The 22,130-nt window shown below is 36.3% G+C and overlaps 2 protein-coding genes across 2 annotated transcripts; one reads left to right on the top strand and one right to left on the bottom strand.

Moving 5' to 3' along the window:
* Positions 1 to 1,362: 1,362 nt before the first annotated feature.
* LOC138306651 (uncharacterized) lies at positions 1,363 to 21,805 on the top strand. Its single transcript, XM_069247093.1, has 2 exons — positions 1,363 to 1,827; positions 21,599 to 21,805. The coding sequence occupies exons 1-2, from the start codon at positions 1,422 to 1,424 to the stop codon at positions 21,727 to 21,729; spliced, it is 537 nt and encodes a 178-aa protein (XP_069103194.1). The 5' UTR covers positions 1,363 to 1,421; the 3' UTR covers positions 21,730 to 21,805.
* Positions 12,859 to 19,867, bottom strand: LOC138306650 (uncharacterized). The gene is made up of 2 exons (XM_069247092.1): positions 18,570 to 19,867; positions 12,859 to 16,236 (listed from the first exon to the last, which is right to left on the bottom strand). Exons 1-2 carry the CDS (start codon positions 19,231 to 19,233, stop codon positions 15,164 to 15,166), a joined length of 1,737 nt encoding a protein of 578 aa, XP_069103193.1. The 5' UTR covers positions 19,234 to 19,867; the 3' UTR covers positions 12,859 to 15,163.
* Positions 21,806 to 22,130: the final 325 nt, after the last annotated feature.

The following is a 22,130-nucleotide window of genomic DNA, read 5'->3' as shown; positions in this document are numbered from 1 at the left end:
AAGATGCTATAAAATCATTTGGCATATAACATCATAGGAAATATTAGAATGGGCTCCCAAGAGTTTAGTATGTGTTTCTTATTTAACACCTTGGTGTCCAAGAAATCCTCAAAAGTCCAAACTGGAAGGAACACTAGCAAAATTTATTTCTTATTGTCCAAAAAAAAAAAAGTGTTGACTTTAGAAATATATTCCTCCAATCATCGAGACCGAGCCATTTAGTACTTTCAGTACTTTGATTATACTTTATCAACTTAGATTGTAGAATATTACTTTATGTGTGTATGCAAAACTCTGAAACAAGTTGTTGATAAAGAGTGAAAATCTAATTGTCTTTTGATATCTTGTTATTGAAATATAAAGTTTATTTTATTTTAATTTAACATTCCCAGCTACTTACCTGCTTAAATGTTCATTGATATGTTGATACCACGAAAGAGATTATACAAGTTTTCTATGAAAAATTCTTGCCACTGATGTACAATAGTTATTTTATCTTTTAATTCAACATTCCCAGCTACTTACCTCCTTACATGTTCATTAATATGTATACTTTTGATAACTTAACATGTCTTTAAATAAATCCTTCCAACTGAATTCTGCTGGTGCAAGTTATCTGTATATAATTTCACAAAATCATTGATAAGAAAATACCTGATTTTGCTTCCTGTTGGTTATACCCTAGTGTGAACCACAGGAAGTTATGGTAGTTGTATTGGCCACATACATGCATTACTTTTTAGGACATTTTAAGAACTTGACATTTTCTCATTTCAATACTTCAGTCATATTGATTTTTCATAATATACAGGTAAATCATCAACAGTCTTCTGTCTTGTATTATTTCAAGTTCATCGTACATGAGAAAGTAGACGTATAGCATAATTTCTTGAAACTGGTCCTTGTCTTGCCTGGTGTGATTCATAGCATTTGTTTTTCATAATTTAAAGAAATTGAAACGTGTATAATCTGTGACCTGATTTCACGATGGAAATATGGTGGACCTAGTGTCATCTGGTTTGACAAGTAATATTGTATATGGTATTAAATAACACTTTCATAAAACAAAACAAAAAATGTGTTTCACTCACTGGATGTCATAAACTAAGTGCTTCTCTAAAGCATATAACTATAGTGTTTCTTTACAGGGAGTCAACACAGGCTCCATCAGTTACTGCCCATGGAGGTACTAAACCTACAGGACATGGTCACAAGTAGCTCATTTACTGGATTTTATGTAAAAAAAAAAAAAAAAAATTGGGAAGAAATTTGTTTTCAGGTTTTGAAAAATACTAATGTAAAATCTTCTACATAGCTGACAATCTTTTTTCAAAATTCCATTTTTAAATTTTAATTTATTTTTGTCAATTTTTTTTTTTTTTCCAGATACCTATCTATCAGGACGTCAGGTTCAAAGGCCCATGACTGTTAACTCTGCTGAACAACCAAGCATACCGGAAGGTGAAAGTGCAGAGGTCAAGGCTACCCAGGCTGAACAAACAGAAACTACAAAGGAGGAAGTTACTTCTCGGTTACCAGAGGAAAGTGAGGAAAATAAACATCAGGAAGTTATTTCAGCGTCTATACGAACATCAGAAAGGGACTCAACTGAGCCCTCTAGTGGTGCTGACGGCACACAACAAGGGGAGATAAATACTACCTCAGAAAACGTAGCAAACATGAACAAAATTGACAATTCAAACTTGACTGCAGAGCAGAAGGCTGCCAACAGGAAAGGGGATGAGTTTGTGTTTGGAGTAGCAGACGAACACGGTGAACAGGGAGAAGTAGAGATTGACACAGCTGACCAAGAGGACGCTGAGCAAGGTAACACATTCTATGTAACTCTGGGAATTACTTTGTATCATAATTCCCTATCCCTTGTAAAGGCTTCAAAGTCAATCTAAAAGATATATAGTAGAAGTTCAAAAATGATTAATTGGAGGCAGTGTAGCATGTAAAAGTTCCTTGGGCTACATCCCTTCCTTCTTCAACGATAAGTCTTCAATCCCAAAGATACCAATAAAGCTACAATCTTACAAAGGATATTGGATCGACAACCAATTGAAATGGGAGGGAAAATGCAATGATCAGATATGAAAAGAGACCATTAGGACTATACAGATATTCTTACCATTAGAGCCTCACCTCGAGGCCACCAGTATTCCGCTAGCCCAGTTTGGCTGCAGAATTACACCATTAATGAGGCGACTTTGGTCATTTCTAGGGTTTGCTATTTGTAAGATATCTTTGTGAAATGACTTTATTTGGTTATTTATAGCGAGTGAGTCGTACTTTAACAAATCACCTACACTAAATTAAAACACCTCTGCTGTAGAAAGTGATTAGTTAATATACATGACATTAAAGTAATCAATTCGCCTAAATTTAAAGTCAAACACACAAAAATATCTGTGGGTAAATTGTGTAGTGCTCTGGCGCCAGCTCATTGATTAGGTGCAGAGGAGGAGGAGGCGATGTTAAGCTGATGGGTATTATTCCAGTGAACATCATACATCAGAGTAAGGATTGTAAGATGTCGTCACTCTGGAATCAATACAACACCATCTCACACTAATCAGGGCCAGCCATTTTGGTGATGTGCTATCTATAAGTATCAATGCCGCCTTATCAATGATGGCGCGGCGGTATATAGCCGTCTTGTCACTGCTACAACTCTTGGAGAAAATTGACTCATCAATTGATTTCTCTATTTAATCCCTCCTCGATAATTGTCCATGCATAAATATAAAGCTCACTTAACGTACAGAATACCTAAATAGGATACTCTGTTTATATTTATCTTAAGTTTTCACGTGGTCAACACATGACATTTGGTAAAATTTCTTTTCTGACCAGGGGTTTCATTATCTTTCAGGAGAGGTTGTTCAATTGCAATTTCAGGAGGTACTTTTCTATATACTATCTGTATGTTATCCAATGTAATTTAGCCCAAATCAGGTGGTATCACAGCTAGGTTTAACCAGCAGAAACCCCTGTCCGACCAGGTTCATTTGTGTAAAAATTTTTGAGGACTGAGATTTCCCTCATTGTTGAGATGTTGGAAACAAATGGACCAAGTCTAGCTCATTGAGGTGTCTTATTGTATCCTTTATTGAGAAATTAAACAAATACATATCAAATGAACATTTCTTAATTATACAAATGATTCACTTCATATGCTCTAGCCTCATACTCATATTTGCACTTAAGTTGTGTATTCATTCTGCACATTGGGTATAATATTCAAGTTTCATTCTAAGTATTCTCAAAGAGCTGTATACATGTATATATACCCTGTTCCTTCATCTCATATCTGTCTCTACTAGCCATAGTAAGGACTGTATCTTTACTTGCCTGTATTTGAATCAGAGAGAGAGCTGTAATGTATAATCATTGATTGTCATTGATTTCTAATTCTATTTTGTTTGTTCTTGATTAATTTCCCAATTGATCTGACGTAAAATTATGTTTGGATGACTACACATGTTTATCTCCAGGGCCCAGTGGCTGGAAATAAATTTAATGTGATGTGGCAGGGTCACAGGCTTCCTGGAGTTTTACATTAATCTCAATCAGAACCTCAGGTATCTAACTACAACAAGAATCAGTTACTATCAGCTTGTGATATTTTCTTGAGTATACTACAGTTCTTTTAGCCATGTCCTTTTTACACATACCTATCTTTTAGCCAGGCTTTATTACCTAACAATATTAAAGCAACATCATCTTACCATATATAGTATTGACAGGATATCTTAGCTACAACACCTCACCATATTGTAATGACAGGATACCTTAGCTACAACACCTCTCCATATTGTATTGACAGGATATCTTAGCAACAACACCTCACCATATAGTATTGACAGGATATCTTAGCAACAACACCTCACCATATAGTATTGACAGGATACCTTAGCAACAACACCTCACCATATTGTATTGCCAAGATATCTTAGCTACAACACCTAGCAACAACACCTCACCATATTGTATTACCAAGATATTTTAGCGACAACACCTCACCATATAGTATTGACAGGATATCTTAGCAACAACACCTCACCATATTGTATTGACAAGATATCTTAGCTACAACACCTCACCATATAGTATTGACAGGATATCTTAGCAACAACACCTCACCATATTGTATTGCCAAGATATCTTAGCTACAACACCTCACCATATAGTATTGACAGGATACCTTAGCTACAACACCTCTCCATATTGTATTGACAGGATATCATAGCAAAAACACCTCACCATATTTTATTGCCAAGATTTTTTAGCTACAACACCTCACCATATAGTATTGACAGGATATCTTAGCAACAACACCTCACCATATTGTATTGCCAAGATATTTTAGCTACAACACCTCACCATATTGTATTGACAGGATATCTTAGCAAAAACACCTCACCATATTGCATTGACAGGATATTTTAGCAACAACACCTCACCATATTGCATTGACAGGATATCTTAGCTACAACACCTCACCATATTGTATTGACAGGATACCTTAGCAACAAAACCTCACCATATTGTATTGCCAAGATATTATACCTACAACACCTCACCACATATTGTATTGACAGGATACCTTAGCAACAAAACCTCACCATATTGTATTGCCAAGATATTATACCTACAACACCTCACCACATTGTATTGCCAAGATATTTTAGCTACAACACCTCACCATATTGTATTGACAGGATATCTTAGCAACAACATCTCACCATATTGCATTGACAGGATATCTTAGCTACAAACACCTCACCATATTGTATTGACAGGATACCTTAGCAACAACACCTCACCATATTGTATTGCCAAGATATTTTAGCTACAACACCTCACCATATTGTATTGACAGGATACCTTCGCAACAACACCTCACCATATTGTATTGACAGGATATCTTAGCAACAACACCTAACCATATTGTATTGCCAAGATACCTTAGCAACAACACCTCACCATATTGTATTGACAGGATATCTTAGCAACAACACCTCACCATATTGCATTGACAGGATATCTTAGCAACAACACCTCACCATATTGCATTGCCAAGATATTTTAGCTACAACACCTCACCATATTGTATTGACAGGATACCTTAGCAACAACACCTCACCATATTGTATTGCCAAGATATCTTAGCAATAACACCTCACCATATTGTATTGCCAAGATATCTTAGCAACAACACCTCACCATATTGTAATGACAGGATATCTTAGCTACAAAACCTAACTATATTGTATTGCCAAGATATCTTAGCAACAACACCTCACCATCTTGCATTGACAGGATATCTTAGCAACAACACCTCACCATATTGTATTGACAGGATATCTTAGCAACAACATCTCACCATATTGCATTGACAGGATATCTTAGCTACAACACCTCACCATATTGTATTGACAGGATACCTTAGCAACAACACCTCACCATATTGTATTGCCAAGATATTTTAGCTACAACACCTCACCATATTGTATTGACAGGATACCTTAGCAACAACACCTCACCATATTGTATTGACAGGATATCTTAGCAACAACACCTAACCATATTGTATTGCCAAGATACCTTAGCTACAACACCTCACCATATTGTATTGACAGGATATCTTAGCAACAACACCTCACCATATAGTATTGACAGGATATCTTAGCAACAACACCTCACCATATTGTATTGCCAAGATATTTTAGCTACAACACCTCACCATATTGTATTGACAGGATATCTTAGCAACAACACCTCACCATATTGTATTGACAGGATATCTTAGCAACAACACCTCACCATATTGCATTGACAGGATATCTTAGCTACAACACCTCACCATATTGTATTGACAGGATACCTTAGCAACAACACCTCACCATATTGTATTGCCAAGATATTTTAGCTACAACACCTCACCATATTGTATTGACAGGATACCTTAGCAACAACACCTCACCATATTGTATTGACAGGATATCTTAGCAACAACACCTAACCATATTGTATTGCCAAGATACCTTAGCAACAACACCTCACCATATTGTATTGACAGGATATCTTAGCAACAACACCTCACCATATTGCATTGACAGGATATCTTAGCAACAACACCTCACCATATTGCATTGCCAAGATATTTTAGCTACAACACCTCACCATATTGTATTGACAGGATACCTTAGCAACAACACCTCACCATATTGTATTGCCAAGATATCTTAGCAATAACACCTCACCATATTGTATTGCCAAGATATCTTAGCAACAACACCTCACCATATTGTAATGACAGGATATCTTAGCTACAAAACCTAACTATATTGTATTGCCAAGATATCTTAGCAACAACACCTCACCATCTTGCATTGACAGGATATCTTAGCAACAACACCTCACCATATTGTATTGACAGGATATCTTAGCAACAACATCTCACCATATTGCATTGACAGGATATCTTAGCTACAACACCTCACCATATTGTATTGACAGGATACCTTAGCAACAACACCTCACCATATTGTATTGCCAAGATATTTTAGCTACAACACCTCACCATATTGTATTGACAGGATACCTTAGCAACAACACCTCACCATATTGTATTGACAGGATATCTTAGCAACAACACCTAACCATATTGTATTGCCAAGATACCTTAGCTACAACACCTCACCATATTGTATTGACAGGATATCTTAGCAACAACACCTCACCATATTGCATTGACAGGATATCTTAGCAACAACACCTCACCATATTGCATTGCCAAGATATTTTAGCTACAACACCTCACCATATTGTATTGACAGGATACCTTAGCAACAACACCTCACCATATTGTATTGCCAAGATATCTTAGCAACAACGCCTCACCATATTGTATTGCCAAGACATCTTAGCAACAACACCTCACCATATTGTAATGACAGGATATCTTAGCTACAAAACCTAACCATATTGTATTGCCAAGATATCTTAGCAACAACACCTCACCATATTATATTGCCAAGATATCTTAGCAACAACACCTCACCATATTGCATTGACAGGATATCATAGCTACAAAACCTAACCATATTGTATTGCCAAGATATCTTAGCTACAAAACCTCACCATATTGTATTGCCAAGATATCTTAGCAACAACACCTCACCATATTGTATTGCCAGGATTCTATTGACAACAGCATATTGTGAGGTTACCTATCCAAATATTTAGGGCCCTAGTGATATACACTTTGGCGTTTTAGTCAACATATCTTTACGTATAAAATAAGATTGTAGACACTGACTTATGCCCAAACTGTTGATGAATTTCCAAAATTAGAAAATGTCTTTAATATTCAAACCAGATAATTACTGTCATATTATTTATCCCTATATGGTGCCTAAATCATTAAGTTTTGAAAAAAAATTGTTATTGGGAGGTTCAACTAAGTCTGCCCAATATATGGAGAACGCACCTTATTAATTAGCAACATTACAATTCTGTACATTTACGGTATTCGACCCAATAAGCGCCCAGGGCGCTTAAAAGATTTAAGCAACGCAGGTGGTGATTAATAGAAACCATTTTGGGCTTGCCTTTCATAAAATTATTCTACAAAGTAAGCCATCAATCGATATGCAAAAGAAATCAATAAGAAAAAGTTTTCATGTTTTTAGTCTGCATTTAATTTAAAGTATGTAAAATTGAAGCCTAAATAAAGGGGGAGGGGTACAATAGGTATAGGGATGGGAGTGTTTATTGGGTTGAATACAGTATATTAGGAACACACAAAAACCTGATGTTATCATATGTACTGTATTCTACTGACAATAAGCCCCAATTCAACATTAAGTCCCATCCTCATTTTATAAAATCTTTTAGAACTAGGGACCTGTTCAGCAATATAAGGCCCCCTGCCAATTATCTTATTCTGTTTGCTTGCAACTTCATTCTTGAAAACATTTATGTAAGGAGGTCAAGCTGACTCCAGATAAAATAACTTGAATAATCATTCAAAAATCCAAGATTTTATAAATTAATTAGACTATTATAGTCTTCAATAATATCATTAACATGTTTGGTCCTAAAAGCAATATTGACATTATTCAGAAAGACAAATAAAAGATGGTAATACTTTGTAACATGTCTTCAATACAATCTTACAACAGAGGAAGGTTGTAACATGTCTTCAATACAATCTTACAACAGAGACAGGTTGTAACATGTCTTCAATACAATCTTACAACACAGGCAGATTGTAACATGTCTTCAATACAATCTTACAACAGAGACAGGTTGTAACATGTCTTCAACACAATCTTACAACAGAGGCAGGTTGTAACATGTCTTCAATACAATCTTACAACACAGGCAGATTGTAACATGTCTTCAATACAATCTTACAACACAGGCAGGTTGTAACATGTCTTCAATACAATCTTACAACAGAGGAAGGTTGTAACATGTCTTCAATACAATCTTACAACAGAGGAAGGTTGTAACATGTCTTCAATACAATCTTACAACACAGGCAGATTGTAACATGTCTTCAATACAATCTTACAACAGAGGAAGGTTGTAACATGTCTTCAATACAATCTTACAACAGAGGAAGGTTGTAACATGTCTTCAATACAATCTTACAACAGAGGAAGGTTGTAACATGTCTTCAATACAATCTTACAACACAGGCAGGTTGTAACATGTCTTCAATACAATCTTACAACAGAGGCAGGTTGTAACATGTCTTCAATACAATCTTACAACAGAGGAAGGTTGTAACATGTCTTCAATACAATCTTACAATACAGGCAGGTTGTAACATGTCTTCAATACAATCTTACAACAGAGGAAGGTTGTAACATGTCTTCAATACAATCTTACAACAGAGGAAGGTTGTAACATGTCTTCAATACAATCTTACAACAGAGGAAGGTTGTAACATGTCTTCAATACAATCTTACAACACAGGCAGGTTGTAACATGTCTTCAATACAATCTTACAACAGAGGCAGGTTGTAACATGTCTTCAATACAATCTTACAACAGAGGAAGGTTGTAACATGTCTTCAATACAATCTTACAATACAGGCAGGTTGTAACATGTCTTCAATACAATCTTACAACACAGGCAGGTTGTAACATGTCTTGAATACAATCTTACAACACAGGCAGATTGTAACATGTCTTCAATACAATCTTACAACACAGGCAGGCTGTAACATGTCTTCAATACAATCTTACAACAGAGGAAGGTTGTAACATGTCTTCAATACAATCTTACAACAGAGGAAGGTTGTAACATGTCTTCAATACAATCTTACAACACAGGCAGGTTGTAACATGTCTTCAATACAATCTTACAACACAGGCAGGTTGTAACATGTCTTCAATACAATCTTACAACAGAGGTAGATTGTAACATGTCTTCAATACAATCTTACAACACAGGCAGGCTGTAACATGTCTTCAATACAATCTTACAACAGAGGAAGGTTGTAACATGTCTTCAATACAATCTTACAACAGAGGCAGATTGTAACATGTCTTCAATACAATCTTACAACAGAGGCAGGTTGTAACATGTCTTCAATACAATCTTACAACAGAGGAAGGTTGTAACATGTCTTCAATACAATCTTACAACACAGGCAGATTGTAACATGTCTTCAATACAATCTTACAACAGAGGAAGGTTGTAACATGTCTTCAATACAATCTTACAACACAGGCAGGCTGTAACATGTCTTCAATACAATCTTACAACAGAGGCAGGTTGTAACATGTCTTCAATACAATCTTACAATACAGGCAGGCTGTAACATGTCTTCAATACAATCTTACAACAGAGGCAGGTTGTAACATGTCTTCAATACAATCTTACAACAGAGGAAGGTTGTAACATGTCTTCAATACAATCTTACAACAGAGGCAGGTTGTAACATGTCTTCAATACAATCTTACAACAGAGGAAGGTTGTAACATGTCTTCAATACAATCTTACAACAGAGGAAGGTTGTAACATGTCTTCAATACAATCTTACAACAGAGGAAGGTTGTAACATGTCTTCAATACAATCTTACAACAGAGGAAGGTTGTAACATGTCTCCAATACAATCTTACAACAGAGGAAGGTTGTAACATGTCTTCAATACAATCTTACAACAGAGGAAGGTTGTAACATGTCTTCAATACAATCTTACAACAGAGGAAGGTTGTAACATGTCTTCAATACAATCTTACAACACAGGCAGATTGTAACATGTCTTCAATACAATCTTACAACAGAGGAAGGTTGTAACATGTCTTCAATACAATCTTACAACACAGGCAGGTTGTAACATGTCTTCAATACAATCTTACAACAGAGGAAGGTTGTAACATGTCTTCAATACAATCTTACAACACAGGCAGGTTGTAACATGTCTTCAATACAATCTTACAACAGAGGCAGGCTGTAACATGTCTTCAATACAATCTTACAACACAGGCAGATTGTAACATGTCTTCAATACAATCTTACAACAGAGGTAGATTGTAACATGTCTTCAATACAATCTTACAACACAGGCAGGTTGTAACATGTCTTCAATACAATCTTACAACAGAGGCAGGCTGTAACATGTCTTCAATACAATCTTACAACAGAGGCAGGCTGTAACATGTCTCCAATACAATCTTACAACACAGGCAGGCTGTAACATGTCTTGAATACAATCTTACAACACAGGCAGATTGTAACATGTCTTCAATACAATCTTACAACAGAGGAAGGTTGTAACCTGTCTTCAATACAATCTTACAACACAGGCAGGTTGTAACATGTCTTCAATACAATCTTACAACAGAGGCAGGTTGTAACATGTCTTCAATACAATCTTACAACAGAGGAAGGTTGTAACATGTCTTCAATACAATCTTACAACAGAGGAAGGTTGTAACATGTCTTCAATACAATCTTACAACAGAGGAAGGTTGTAACATGTCTTCAATACAATCTTACAACACAGGCAGGTTGTAATATGTCTTCAATACAATCTTACAACAGAGGAAGGTTGTAACATGTCTTCAATACAATCTTACAACAGAGGAAGGTTGTAACATGTCTTCAATACAATCTTACAACACAGGCAGATTGTAACATGTCTTCAATACAATTTTACAACAGAGGAAGGTTGTAACATGTCTTCAATACAATCTTACAACACAGGCAGGCTGTAACATGTCTTCTATACAATCTTACAACAGAGGAAGGTTGTAACATGTCTTCAATACAATCTTACAACAGAGGAAGGTTGTAACATGTCTTCAATACAATCTTACAACAGAGGCAGGCTGTAACATGTCTTGAATACAATCTTACAACACAGGAAGGTTGTTACATGTCTTCAATACAATCTTACAACAGAGGAAGGTTGTAACATGTCTTCAATACAATCTTACAACAGAGGAAGGTTGTAACATGTCTTCAATACAATCTTACAACAGAGGAAGGTTGTAACATGTCTTCAATACAATCTTACAACAGAGGAAGGTTGTAACATGTCTTCAATACAATCTTACAACAGAGGCAGGCTGTAACATGTCTTCAATACAATCTTACAACAGAGGCATGTTGTAACATGTCTTCAATACAATCTTACAACACAGGCAGATTGTAACATGTCTTCAATAGAATCTTACAACACAGGCAGGTTGTAACATGTCTTCAATACAATCTTACAACAGAGGAAGGTTGTAACATGTCTTCAATACAATCTTACAACAGAGGAAGGTTATAACATGTCTTCAATACAATCTTACAACACAGGCAGGTTGTAACATGTCTTCAATACAATCTTACAACACAGGCAGGTTGTAACATGTCTTCAATACAATCTTACAACACAGGCAGATTGTAACATGTCTTCAATACAATTTTACAACAGAGGAAGGTTGTAACATGTCTTCAATACAGTCTTACAACACAGGCAGGTTGTAACATGTCTTCAATACAATCTTACAACACAGGAAGGTTGTAACATGTCTTCAATACAATCTTACAACAGAGGCAGATTGTAACATGTCTTCAATACAATCTTACAACAGAGGCGAGTTCTAATTATCGGTACATCTAATTCTATCATTTCTTCAGATTTGGGGATATTTGATCAATTCCTTCTGATCTTCATATTGCTTTGTAATGGTGATTGATTCGCCTTTGAATTTTGATGAATCTTCGGAAGGTGAAGTTACATTTAAAATTAAAGAACTATTTTCATTTCACAACATGTCCGGAAACTTTGTCCAATAAACCCATTACACAACATGTCCTGAAACATTGTCCAATGAGCCAGTTTAAGTGTTTTGAAAAGTGTTGACAAAATCAGGAATCTGCATTTGTACAGTGGTTTGTTAAAGACATTCGTCTCAATAACAGAAGATGATGGAAACCATTGCTGAGCAGAGATCAGATTTGACATGTGATGAATTCATTGTGCGCTGACCTCTGTTGTCAGGATATTTATAAACCAGACAGATATTTCATCTGTCGTTACAAAATCCTAGCATGTAGTGTGTGTGGTTTTATAAGGTATTGGTGTGCCTTCACTCACTGTAGAAATCTGCAGACTTGCTATTGTCATTGGACAGCCATTACTGCAACACTACAAGAATAATTATTTACATCTCAAAAGAGAATTTGTATTTAGCAGAAGAATATATTTTGTAATTGAAATTTCTGGCTGAAATTATTTGGTTATTTGTTACTTTCAAAGTGAATTCTGCATTTTCACAGTTGGGTGCCTAGATTATTGGTTCATCTGTGTTTTTAAAAACCACCAGACACAAAATAACAGTTAATAACTATGCATTTATTAACTGTTCATAAGCAGCTTGTCTATACAACATACAATTATATTAAAACACAAAAACTACAAAACATTTACATTACATATACATATTACATCAAAAAACTTAACTAAAATTTGGCCTTGGGGGCTGAATCACACTGCACATATATAACTAAGGAATCTTATGAATATCTAGCTAAGATATCCCAACCAGGATTAAGTAATTTACTCCTGGTCCCCACGGCTGGACGAGATTCCTGACATCTTATACAGACCCCAATGAGAGGATATCTGGACGACCCTGAATTCAGCCTCTATGAGAAACTGTAGAGTGCTGAATACCATGAGAGGATACCGAGTCCAAAACACCCTGAGTCTGTAAGATACCTATATATGCTATTCTACATGTATGTTTATAGATCCCATGAGAGGATGCAGCGAGGTAGTGAACCCTGGATTCCAACCATTAGCCCCGTCAGCCAATGGTGCATGGATCCTATGCAAGGGTTGCTAGAATATCCTGGATCTATAAATGCTAGTGACATATACCATGCTTGGTATCTACAACATTATACATGCTTGTATAAATCTATTGACAACATGGGGGCAAATACATCAACATAGCGGTTGTGTAATCCCCCGTCCCTAGCTATAAATTAAAGTGCACATGTGAAACAGTCCCAATTAATGTACCGATATAATCATGTTATTATTATATATATATATATATATATATACATACATACATAATATATATTATTGTTTAATAGTAACCCTTGTCAAACTGGTATTTTGACTGCTATAAAACAGTTTTAATTTAACATGATAAAATAATTGGATACGTGAATAATTAACCAGAAAACAATTGTTCTGAATTCAGAATTAATTAAAATGAAAGGTGGTGGTTGGGGCGGATGGAGGAAAGGCTTAAACGAATCGCTATTAAATGTTGCTGCAGGCACTAGTACTGCTGGTCACTCTAATGAAGGTGACGCGCTAGGTGACGCTGACCCGTGGCCGGACCTCATTAATTATGCAAGACTGCTTAACGCTTGACCAATCAAATTGTTCTTATCTATATATAGCTGCCTAGTGATGAGATTACCAATCAGTAGCTTCATCCCGGATGTAATTAGCATACGATCACGTGAAGGGTATATGTTACTATGTATTAACACACATGCAGATGAGTTACTGTTGATCATAACCACGTGCACACAGTAGGGAAAAATTCCTAATATATTTAAATATATAAACAAACTATTTATAACTAAAAAAGTAAAAGTTAAACAAGAGAAAAACAATTAAAACTAAAAGTACAAAAATGTATTATGATATTTAGTTCTACTAAAAAACAGAATATAGAAAGATGGCATATAGGTAATGCCCAAACAATCTGGTTGTTTCTAAACAAAGTTTATTACACATAATAAACAACAATTTAAAAACCACCAGACACAAAATAACAGTTAATAACTATGCATTTATTAACTGTTCATAAGCAGCTTGTCTATACAACATACAATTATATTAAAACACAAAAACTACAAAACATTTACATTACATATACATATTACATCAAAAAACTTAACTAAAATTTGGCCTTGGGGGCTGAATCACACTGCACATATATAACTAAGGAATCTTATGAATATCTAGCTAAGATATCCCAACCAGGATTAAGTAATTTACTCCTGGTCCCCACGGCTGGACGAGATTCCTGACATCTTATACAGACCCCAATGAGAGGATATCTGGACGACCCTGAATTCAGCCTCTATGAGAAACTGTAGAGTGCTGAATACCATGAGAGGATACCGAGTCCAAAACACCCTGAGTCTGTAAGATACCTATATATGCTATTCTACATGTATGTTTATAGATCCCATGAGAGGATGCAGCGAGGTAGTGAACCCTGGATTCCAACCATTAGCCCCGTCAGCCAATGGTGCATGGATCCTATGCAAGGGTTGCTAGAATATCCTGGATCTATAAATGCTAGTGACATATACCATGCTTGGTATCTACAACATTATACATGCTTGTATAAATCTATTGACAACATGGGGGCAAATACATCAACATAGCGGTTGTGTAATCCCCAAATTGAGGCTGTGCTCATGTAGAATATGTGAGTGCAGCTGAAAAGCCCCCAAGTTGGATATATGATTATGTGAGACTAGTAAAATATACATTGTAAGCTAATAATATGGAAAAGTAAAAGTAGTATACATGTATTGTACTACAGAATAGAGATAATATCTCTAAGTACTCTCAAACTCTGAACCTAAACACTGGTTATCACTTAAAAATGTGACATATTGATTTGTGCTTCTTTAATAGTTTCTGATGATGTTCTGATATACCTTTGATAACAATCGGATGACCATCTGCCTAATGTTTTGATTAGATGGTCCTCAACTTTAGCCTTAGCTGCCGCTGTAGCAGCCCCGATGCGGAATGAATGACCGCCATATAATTCAGTATTTAAGCCAATTCTTTGTAAAATTAATTTCAACTTTTGGACAAATACAGCTCTCGTCAAAGGGGAACCGTCTTGTGTAACAAACAACGGAGAAGAAGGTACATTACCAAACATACATTGTCTGATCTTTAAATATCTACACAAATTCTTATGTGGACATACAGGAAGACCATTAGCAAACAATAGAATGGTAACTCCTCGTCTAGCATGATCTGTCTTAGATGTTTTCAAGCAAATTTTAACTAAATCATCAGATTGTATATGTACATCATTTAGACATAAGTGAATCTCAGGATCAAAACTGTTTATATGACTTATAGTGAACTCTCCACATCGTAGGAAGCCATAGAAAGCTACACAACACACTGCACTGTACATATTTTGTTCAAAAGTTGTGTATAATCCACTTGTAAGAATGCCACAAATCTTATGTAATATTTCACATGTTATAGGTAAACGTTGCCTATTATTCTGTTTTTGTGATTTTTTAACACCATTGAGAAAAAGACTTAGTCTTGGTAAGTTGTTACCCTCGGGCGTTTCCAGTGGGTTTGTAGCACCATTCGCGAGATAATGATAACGTATACCACACAAGTACATTTTGATAGTTGAGAATTGTAATTTCAAAGTATCCGCGCAGTGCGCCACAAAGAAAATAAGAATATCTTCCGAAACTGGCGGTAATGATGTACCTATCAACACTATACCGTACAGTACCAAGAAACGACAGAACGTCTGGAAACCTGTGCTGTAGACTTGACGCGTACGTCCTCCAATAGTATTGGCCCAGATCCTCGTTACCGAATTAGTCAGTTCCACATTACATCCGAGGGAGGAGGACACTTGCTGGGTATCTTTGATGCTTGAGGTGCCAGCTGGCGGAATCGTTGTAACTGCAAACGAGACAAACTGTCAGCTATATTGTTCTTAACACCTGGTACATGTTCAGCATGAAAAGTGAAATTACAACAAGCAGCTAACCAAGTTAATTTACGCATAAGCTTCATAATATGGAGAGCTTTTGACCTTCCTTTGTTAATAATGTTAACAGTTGCTAGGTTGTCACAATAGAATAAGATCTTTTTAGCACGCCACTGTTCACCCCATAACACGACCGCTGCCACTATGGGATATAACTCCATAAACGCCATTGATACTGCCTTATCAGATGCTGTCTGTATTTCATTTAACAGAAATTTAGGCCACTTAACCGCAAACCAATATCCATGGTAGTAAGCCCCAAAGCCTATAGTGGAGGATGCATCTGTATACAGTTCCATTTCATAGGTAGTTGTCCAATTGATATCGTAAAACATAGATATCCCATTCCATTGTCTTAGGAAAAGAAGCCACATATGAATATCCTCTTTGCATTCCTTATTGAGATACACACGATGATGCAGTTTTTTGACTGTAGTTGATAGCTTGATCAGATAAGATATAAATGACCTGCCTGGTTTGATGATTCTGGTGCAAAAATTTAAATGACCCAGAAGCTGTAGTAATTCGCGTTTCGTACATGATCTCTTTTCCAATGTAGTTTCAAGAAATGCCGTAATTCTAGTGATTTTATCCTCAGGTAACCGTGCCTCCATATTCACACTGTCTAAAATAATACCCAGATATTCTAATTCGGTTGACGGGCCTACTGTTTTATGTGCCGCTAAAGGGATTCCTAAATCCTTGAAAATTTTACATAAACGTTTCATGATATCCTCGCCGTCACTATTTGGTGCACTGATTGTTAAGAAATCATCCAACAAGTGAAGAATATACGGAATATTACAGTTATTCTGGGCTATCCAACACACAGCCTGTGAAAGATGGTCGAAAATGACAGGGCTGGATCTACATCCAAAAGCAAGCCGCTGGTAAAAATAAAACTGTTCCTGCCACTTAATCCCAAAAAGGTGCCATTGTTCTGGTTTAATTGGAATCAGTTTGAAAGCATCTGTGATATCTGCCTTACACATGTACGCACCTTGTCCTAATTCCTGAATTATTTTAATCGCATGATCAATAGTAACATAAGTCAAAGAACACGCTTCCTTGTCGATTAAGCCGTTGATACTTGGATGATTTGGATCGTCATGTGGAGCAGAGAGATCAACAATTAAACGTTGCTTTTTTGAGTATTTTCCTTCTACAATACCGATAGGACTGATACGGAATTCTGGGAAAGGTGGCATTGAAAATGGTCCTAGTAAATAACCTTTCTCACATTCTTTGTTGATTAACTCACTAACAGCCGATGTATTGTCCTTTGTAGATAACAGATTCTTACATACTTTGGTATGTAGTTCTACATTGTCTATTTTTGTATCAAAACCGTGACGTAATCCTGAGCAAAGATATGACACAAATTCTGGGTCTGGATGTAAAGTTAGTTCTTTCTCCAAAATATCGGTATGAATGGGTGTAGATGCTTGATATCCTAGCTTCACTTTGACTATGTCGTTGTTCAGTCATTGAGAGTTGGATTTTGGCTTTTTTGAATTCCTGCACTGATGCATTCCATGTGAGGAGGATTTACATGCTGAACATACATGTTTGTACCGGCATGAGGACCATGAACATCCCTTCTCATTTTGAAAGTTCCTGCAAATCTCAATCCCCTCATGGAAAACTTTCTCTTTCCCCTTTGGCTTTGAAGGTTTTTGATGGGCTGTAGCGTTTACGTTATTTATCTTCTCGCATTGTTGTGTTGAATGGGTGATGGATTGACATAGATCACACACTTTAGCCTTACATCCCGCTGTCACCATGCCGTAGATGGCGCTGTCTGTTAGGCCCCAATTCAACTTTGTGTTGTTTACCCTGAGGGCTTCAGCTGCCTTAGCCGAGAACAACTTGTGATAGTCATTGAAAGCTTGTTCTCCGTAACAAGTATTGATGCGTATGATTAGACTCTCATACATATCTAATTCTTTCTGTCTTTGTTTGAACACATCTGTAATTATCCTCCTATATTTGCCGAATGCCAAGATGAATTCCGCGATGGTAAGTCTATCTGCTAAACGTTTGTCAACATTCCTGTGTTGATGGCATACGCTATGGGAAGATGGCGTTATTTCGTATCCAGGGATAAGTAACGTTGAAAGGTTGATATCCCTCCCCTCTAGAATGTGTTTCCTAAGTGAAGGCGTAACAATATCAAGATGGGGCATGAGATCTGGAGGTATACCATTTGGGCCCATATGTTGATTTATAAAAACATTTGACTCACCGGCAGATGTTGTTGCCCTGTCATTCTGCGTCACTCTCTCAATATGTTCGTAGGCACTTCGTAAACTCCCATTATTAAGTTCCGATGTCGGGAGCACTTGATTGTTCTGCTGCAGGGCCATAGACTGTTGTATGAGCAGCATTTGTTGTTGCATTCCCTGCATGAGGTTTAGTATGTCCGCCATCGAGTTGTTGTTACCGGAATTTACGGAAGCACTTCCTGTAGTTGCGCAGAGTGACACAGGGTTATTGCTCCGCGGGGAGAAAGTTTGAACAGGACGATCACTTCCGGGACATGCGCTGGGAGGTGGAAAATGAGAATGGGCGCTTTCATTCAATAATCCCTCCGTAGGAATAGTACTAGTAGCCATATCCGTCTGTATTCTAGACCGTTCAGTCTGAATAATGTCGTCACCATGACGCGAATGAGAGGGTTGATTATTCCCGGAATTAATCACTTCAGATGTAGATGGTTCATTCTGAATAGTTTTGTTCACATTTTCACGATAAATTAAACGTAACACAGTTTTTGACATGGAATTGCTGGTATTGATTCCTCTCTTGTGAAGTTCATCACGAAACTTGGCAATGGTCCAATTCTTGTCGTCATTTGGATCGTATGGAAGGGACGAAGGCACGTTCCTTTGTCTCCGTTCTCGAGGCATGTTGATGACGATGTTGATTGTTTACACACAATTTTCCAGGAGCCTAGTACAAAAAACGTAGGCCTGAATCGACGTGTTCAATGTTAATCATATCGTACACTTCACCAGAGCGTGGTTTATGAAGTTTGTACTAAAAGTACCTAGAAATAAAGGCTTAAACGAATCGCTATTAAATGTTGCTGCAGGCACTAGTACTGCTGGTCACTCTAATGAAGGTGACGCGCTAGGTGACGCTGACCCGTGGCCGGACCTCATTAATTATGCAAGACTGCTTAACGCTTGACCAATCAAATTGTTCTTATCTATATATAGCTGCCTAGTGATGAGATTACCAATCAGTAGCTTCATCCCGGATGTAATTAGCATACGATCACGTGAAGGGTATATGTTACTATGTATTAACACACATGCAGATGAGTTACTGTTGATCATAACCACGTGCACACAGTAGGGAAAAATTCCTAATATATTTAAATATATAAACAAACTATTTATAACTAAAAAAGTAAAAGTTAAACAAGAGAAAAACAATTAAAACTAAAAGTACAAAAATGTATTATGATATTTAGTTCTACTAAAAAACAGAATATAGAAAGATGGCATATAGGTAATGCCCAAACAATCTGGTTGTTTCTAAACAAAGTTTATTACACATAATAAACAACAATATTACTTTTATGCATTGGAATGAGAAGGAGCAGTGAATTTCAAGTGAAATATGTAAGATGTGAAGGGTTCAAAGCTGCTTTTTACATTATTTAACCGTTCAATTATGCTGGTTCCCAAAAAGGCTTGAAGACTTATTGTTACAAATTTGAGTACCCCCTTACCAATATAATGCTTATGCACTTTCAAACCGGATAAAAATGAAACAGAATGAAACATTAGCATTTCAAAGATACTAGGAGATTTGTCTCCTGAATATGTATAAATACATATGTCACATGTCAAATGGTTTGCTTTATTAAAAGAGGAGAGGTTGTCATATTTTTTGACAAGGGAGCAAAAAGTGATATTTAAACGTCAAATTTCCACTTTGACCTCCAGTTTAAAGGTCTAAAGCACTATTGATTAAAGGTTATAACTTTTAACATTGATCTTCTTTTTAGACCAGAGTTGCAATATGTTCCATTCATAGGTCTGATCAACATTAACTTTTCCAATTTTCACTCCCATCTAAATATAGGTACATTTTTAGCCCACCACCTGATGATTCAAATTCGTCCTTGTTCCATGGTCTCTCTGTTAACAATTCTTGTTACCGCTATTTCTCAGAAAGTGCTGTAGGGATCTTTCTCAAATATCACCTGTAGGTTCAATTCCCCTAGGGCCCTAGTTGTGCCCTATTACATTTTGGAACCAATCGCTCAACAAGATTGCCACAAGGCAGCCATCTTGGATTTTGATAGTTAAAGTTTGTTATCACTATTTCTTAAAAAGTACTGAAGGGACCATTCTCAAATTTCATTTGGAGGTTCCCCTAGGGCCCGAGCTGTGCCCTATTGCATTTTGGGACCGATCGGTTGACAAGATGACAATCAGCCAGTCTTCATATTTTTTGATAGTTAAAGTTTGGTACCACTATTTCTCAGAAAGTACTGAAGGGATCGATCTCAAATTTCATATGTAGGTTTTCCTGGGGACCTAGTTGCGCATATTGCATTTTGGGACCGATTGGTCAACAAAATGGCTGCAAGGCCCGCCATCTTGGATTTTGAAGAAAGAAAGAAATTTAAAAGGGCAATGTTTATAAAAGATTATAGTATCAATGTTTTTAATTTAATTAACAGGATTATTTCTCCTGAACATTTTATCCTTACTTGACAAAAAGATGTTGTTTGAAGCAGGGACCCAAGGTCTTATATGTGTATTACTGATGTTTCAATGGGGAAGCATTCCTTTGATTTGTGTATTTTAAGCATCACAGAAGCTGCACATGTCCTTCAGGGCTTTCAGCTAGACAGACAGATATACTGAAAAAATAGCACTACTGATTAAAGCTCTCTTTTGTTCTTGACTTAACAATAGGAATATTAGCTGAAAACTGTCTTTTATGTAAAATATTGGACAGTCTTGAGCGCTACAGCGAAAAAATAAATACCATTAATTAAAGCTGACTTAATTAACATAGATTTATACTTATCTCTATAACAGAGGTGACATTGAGTTGGAAAGAATAAACCCTAATGCATGAGATTATTGGAATACAGATGTTGTGTTTGTTAACCAATGGAGTTACCTGAAGGAGTAAATAATATAACAGGATGTGATGTTGTTGTTTTTTTGACATTTCAATTGTGTTTTTATGATGTGTTGATGCCTTTAACATTTTAACAAAACCATGATGTGACATTCTATTTTTTAGCGGCTCTTAAGGGAAATGTTCGTAAGGCTTCCATTAGTGAAAAGGTAGAGAAGTCCCGAGTATCTCAGGCCTACATAGAAAGTATAAAGGTAAACCGAATGTCACCTGCAACTCTATCTTCTGTAGCATGATCTAGTCGCCGTCTGCACATCCCATTGTCTTCCATGATTTTTGTTGTCTAACAATACCCTATATCTAACAAAGCATGTTCAACAAATATATGTATGTTGTATATTTCATCTACTTAGAGATTTGTATATTCAATAATGACATTTTTTTTACTTCAGTTTTGATTTCAGTGTAAGGTAATTGTCGTCTACTGAAAGGAAACAGATTTATACATTCCATAATAAAAAATATCTTCAGGTTTGATTGTTGCAATAGTGGGGATATTGGAATAATTAGTAAAAGTACTCTTGAGCTTTGAATGCAGGAACCTTTTTGTCATCTCATATATATATATTTTTTAATCATTATGTGAAATACAGATGAATAGTAAAGCTATGTGCACGGAGGTGAACTTGCATTTTTT

This window comes from Argopecten irradians, chromosome 13 (assembly GCF_041381155.1).
Source record: "Argopecten irradians isolate NY chromosome 13, Ai_NY, whole genome shotgun sequence".
Lineage (NCBI taxonomy): Eukaryota > Metazoa > Mollusca > Bivalvia > Pectinida > Pectinidae > Argopecten > Argopecten irradians.
This window is presented reverse-complemented; position numbering and strand designations above follow the sequence as displayed.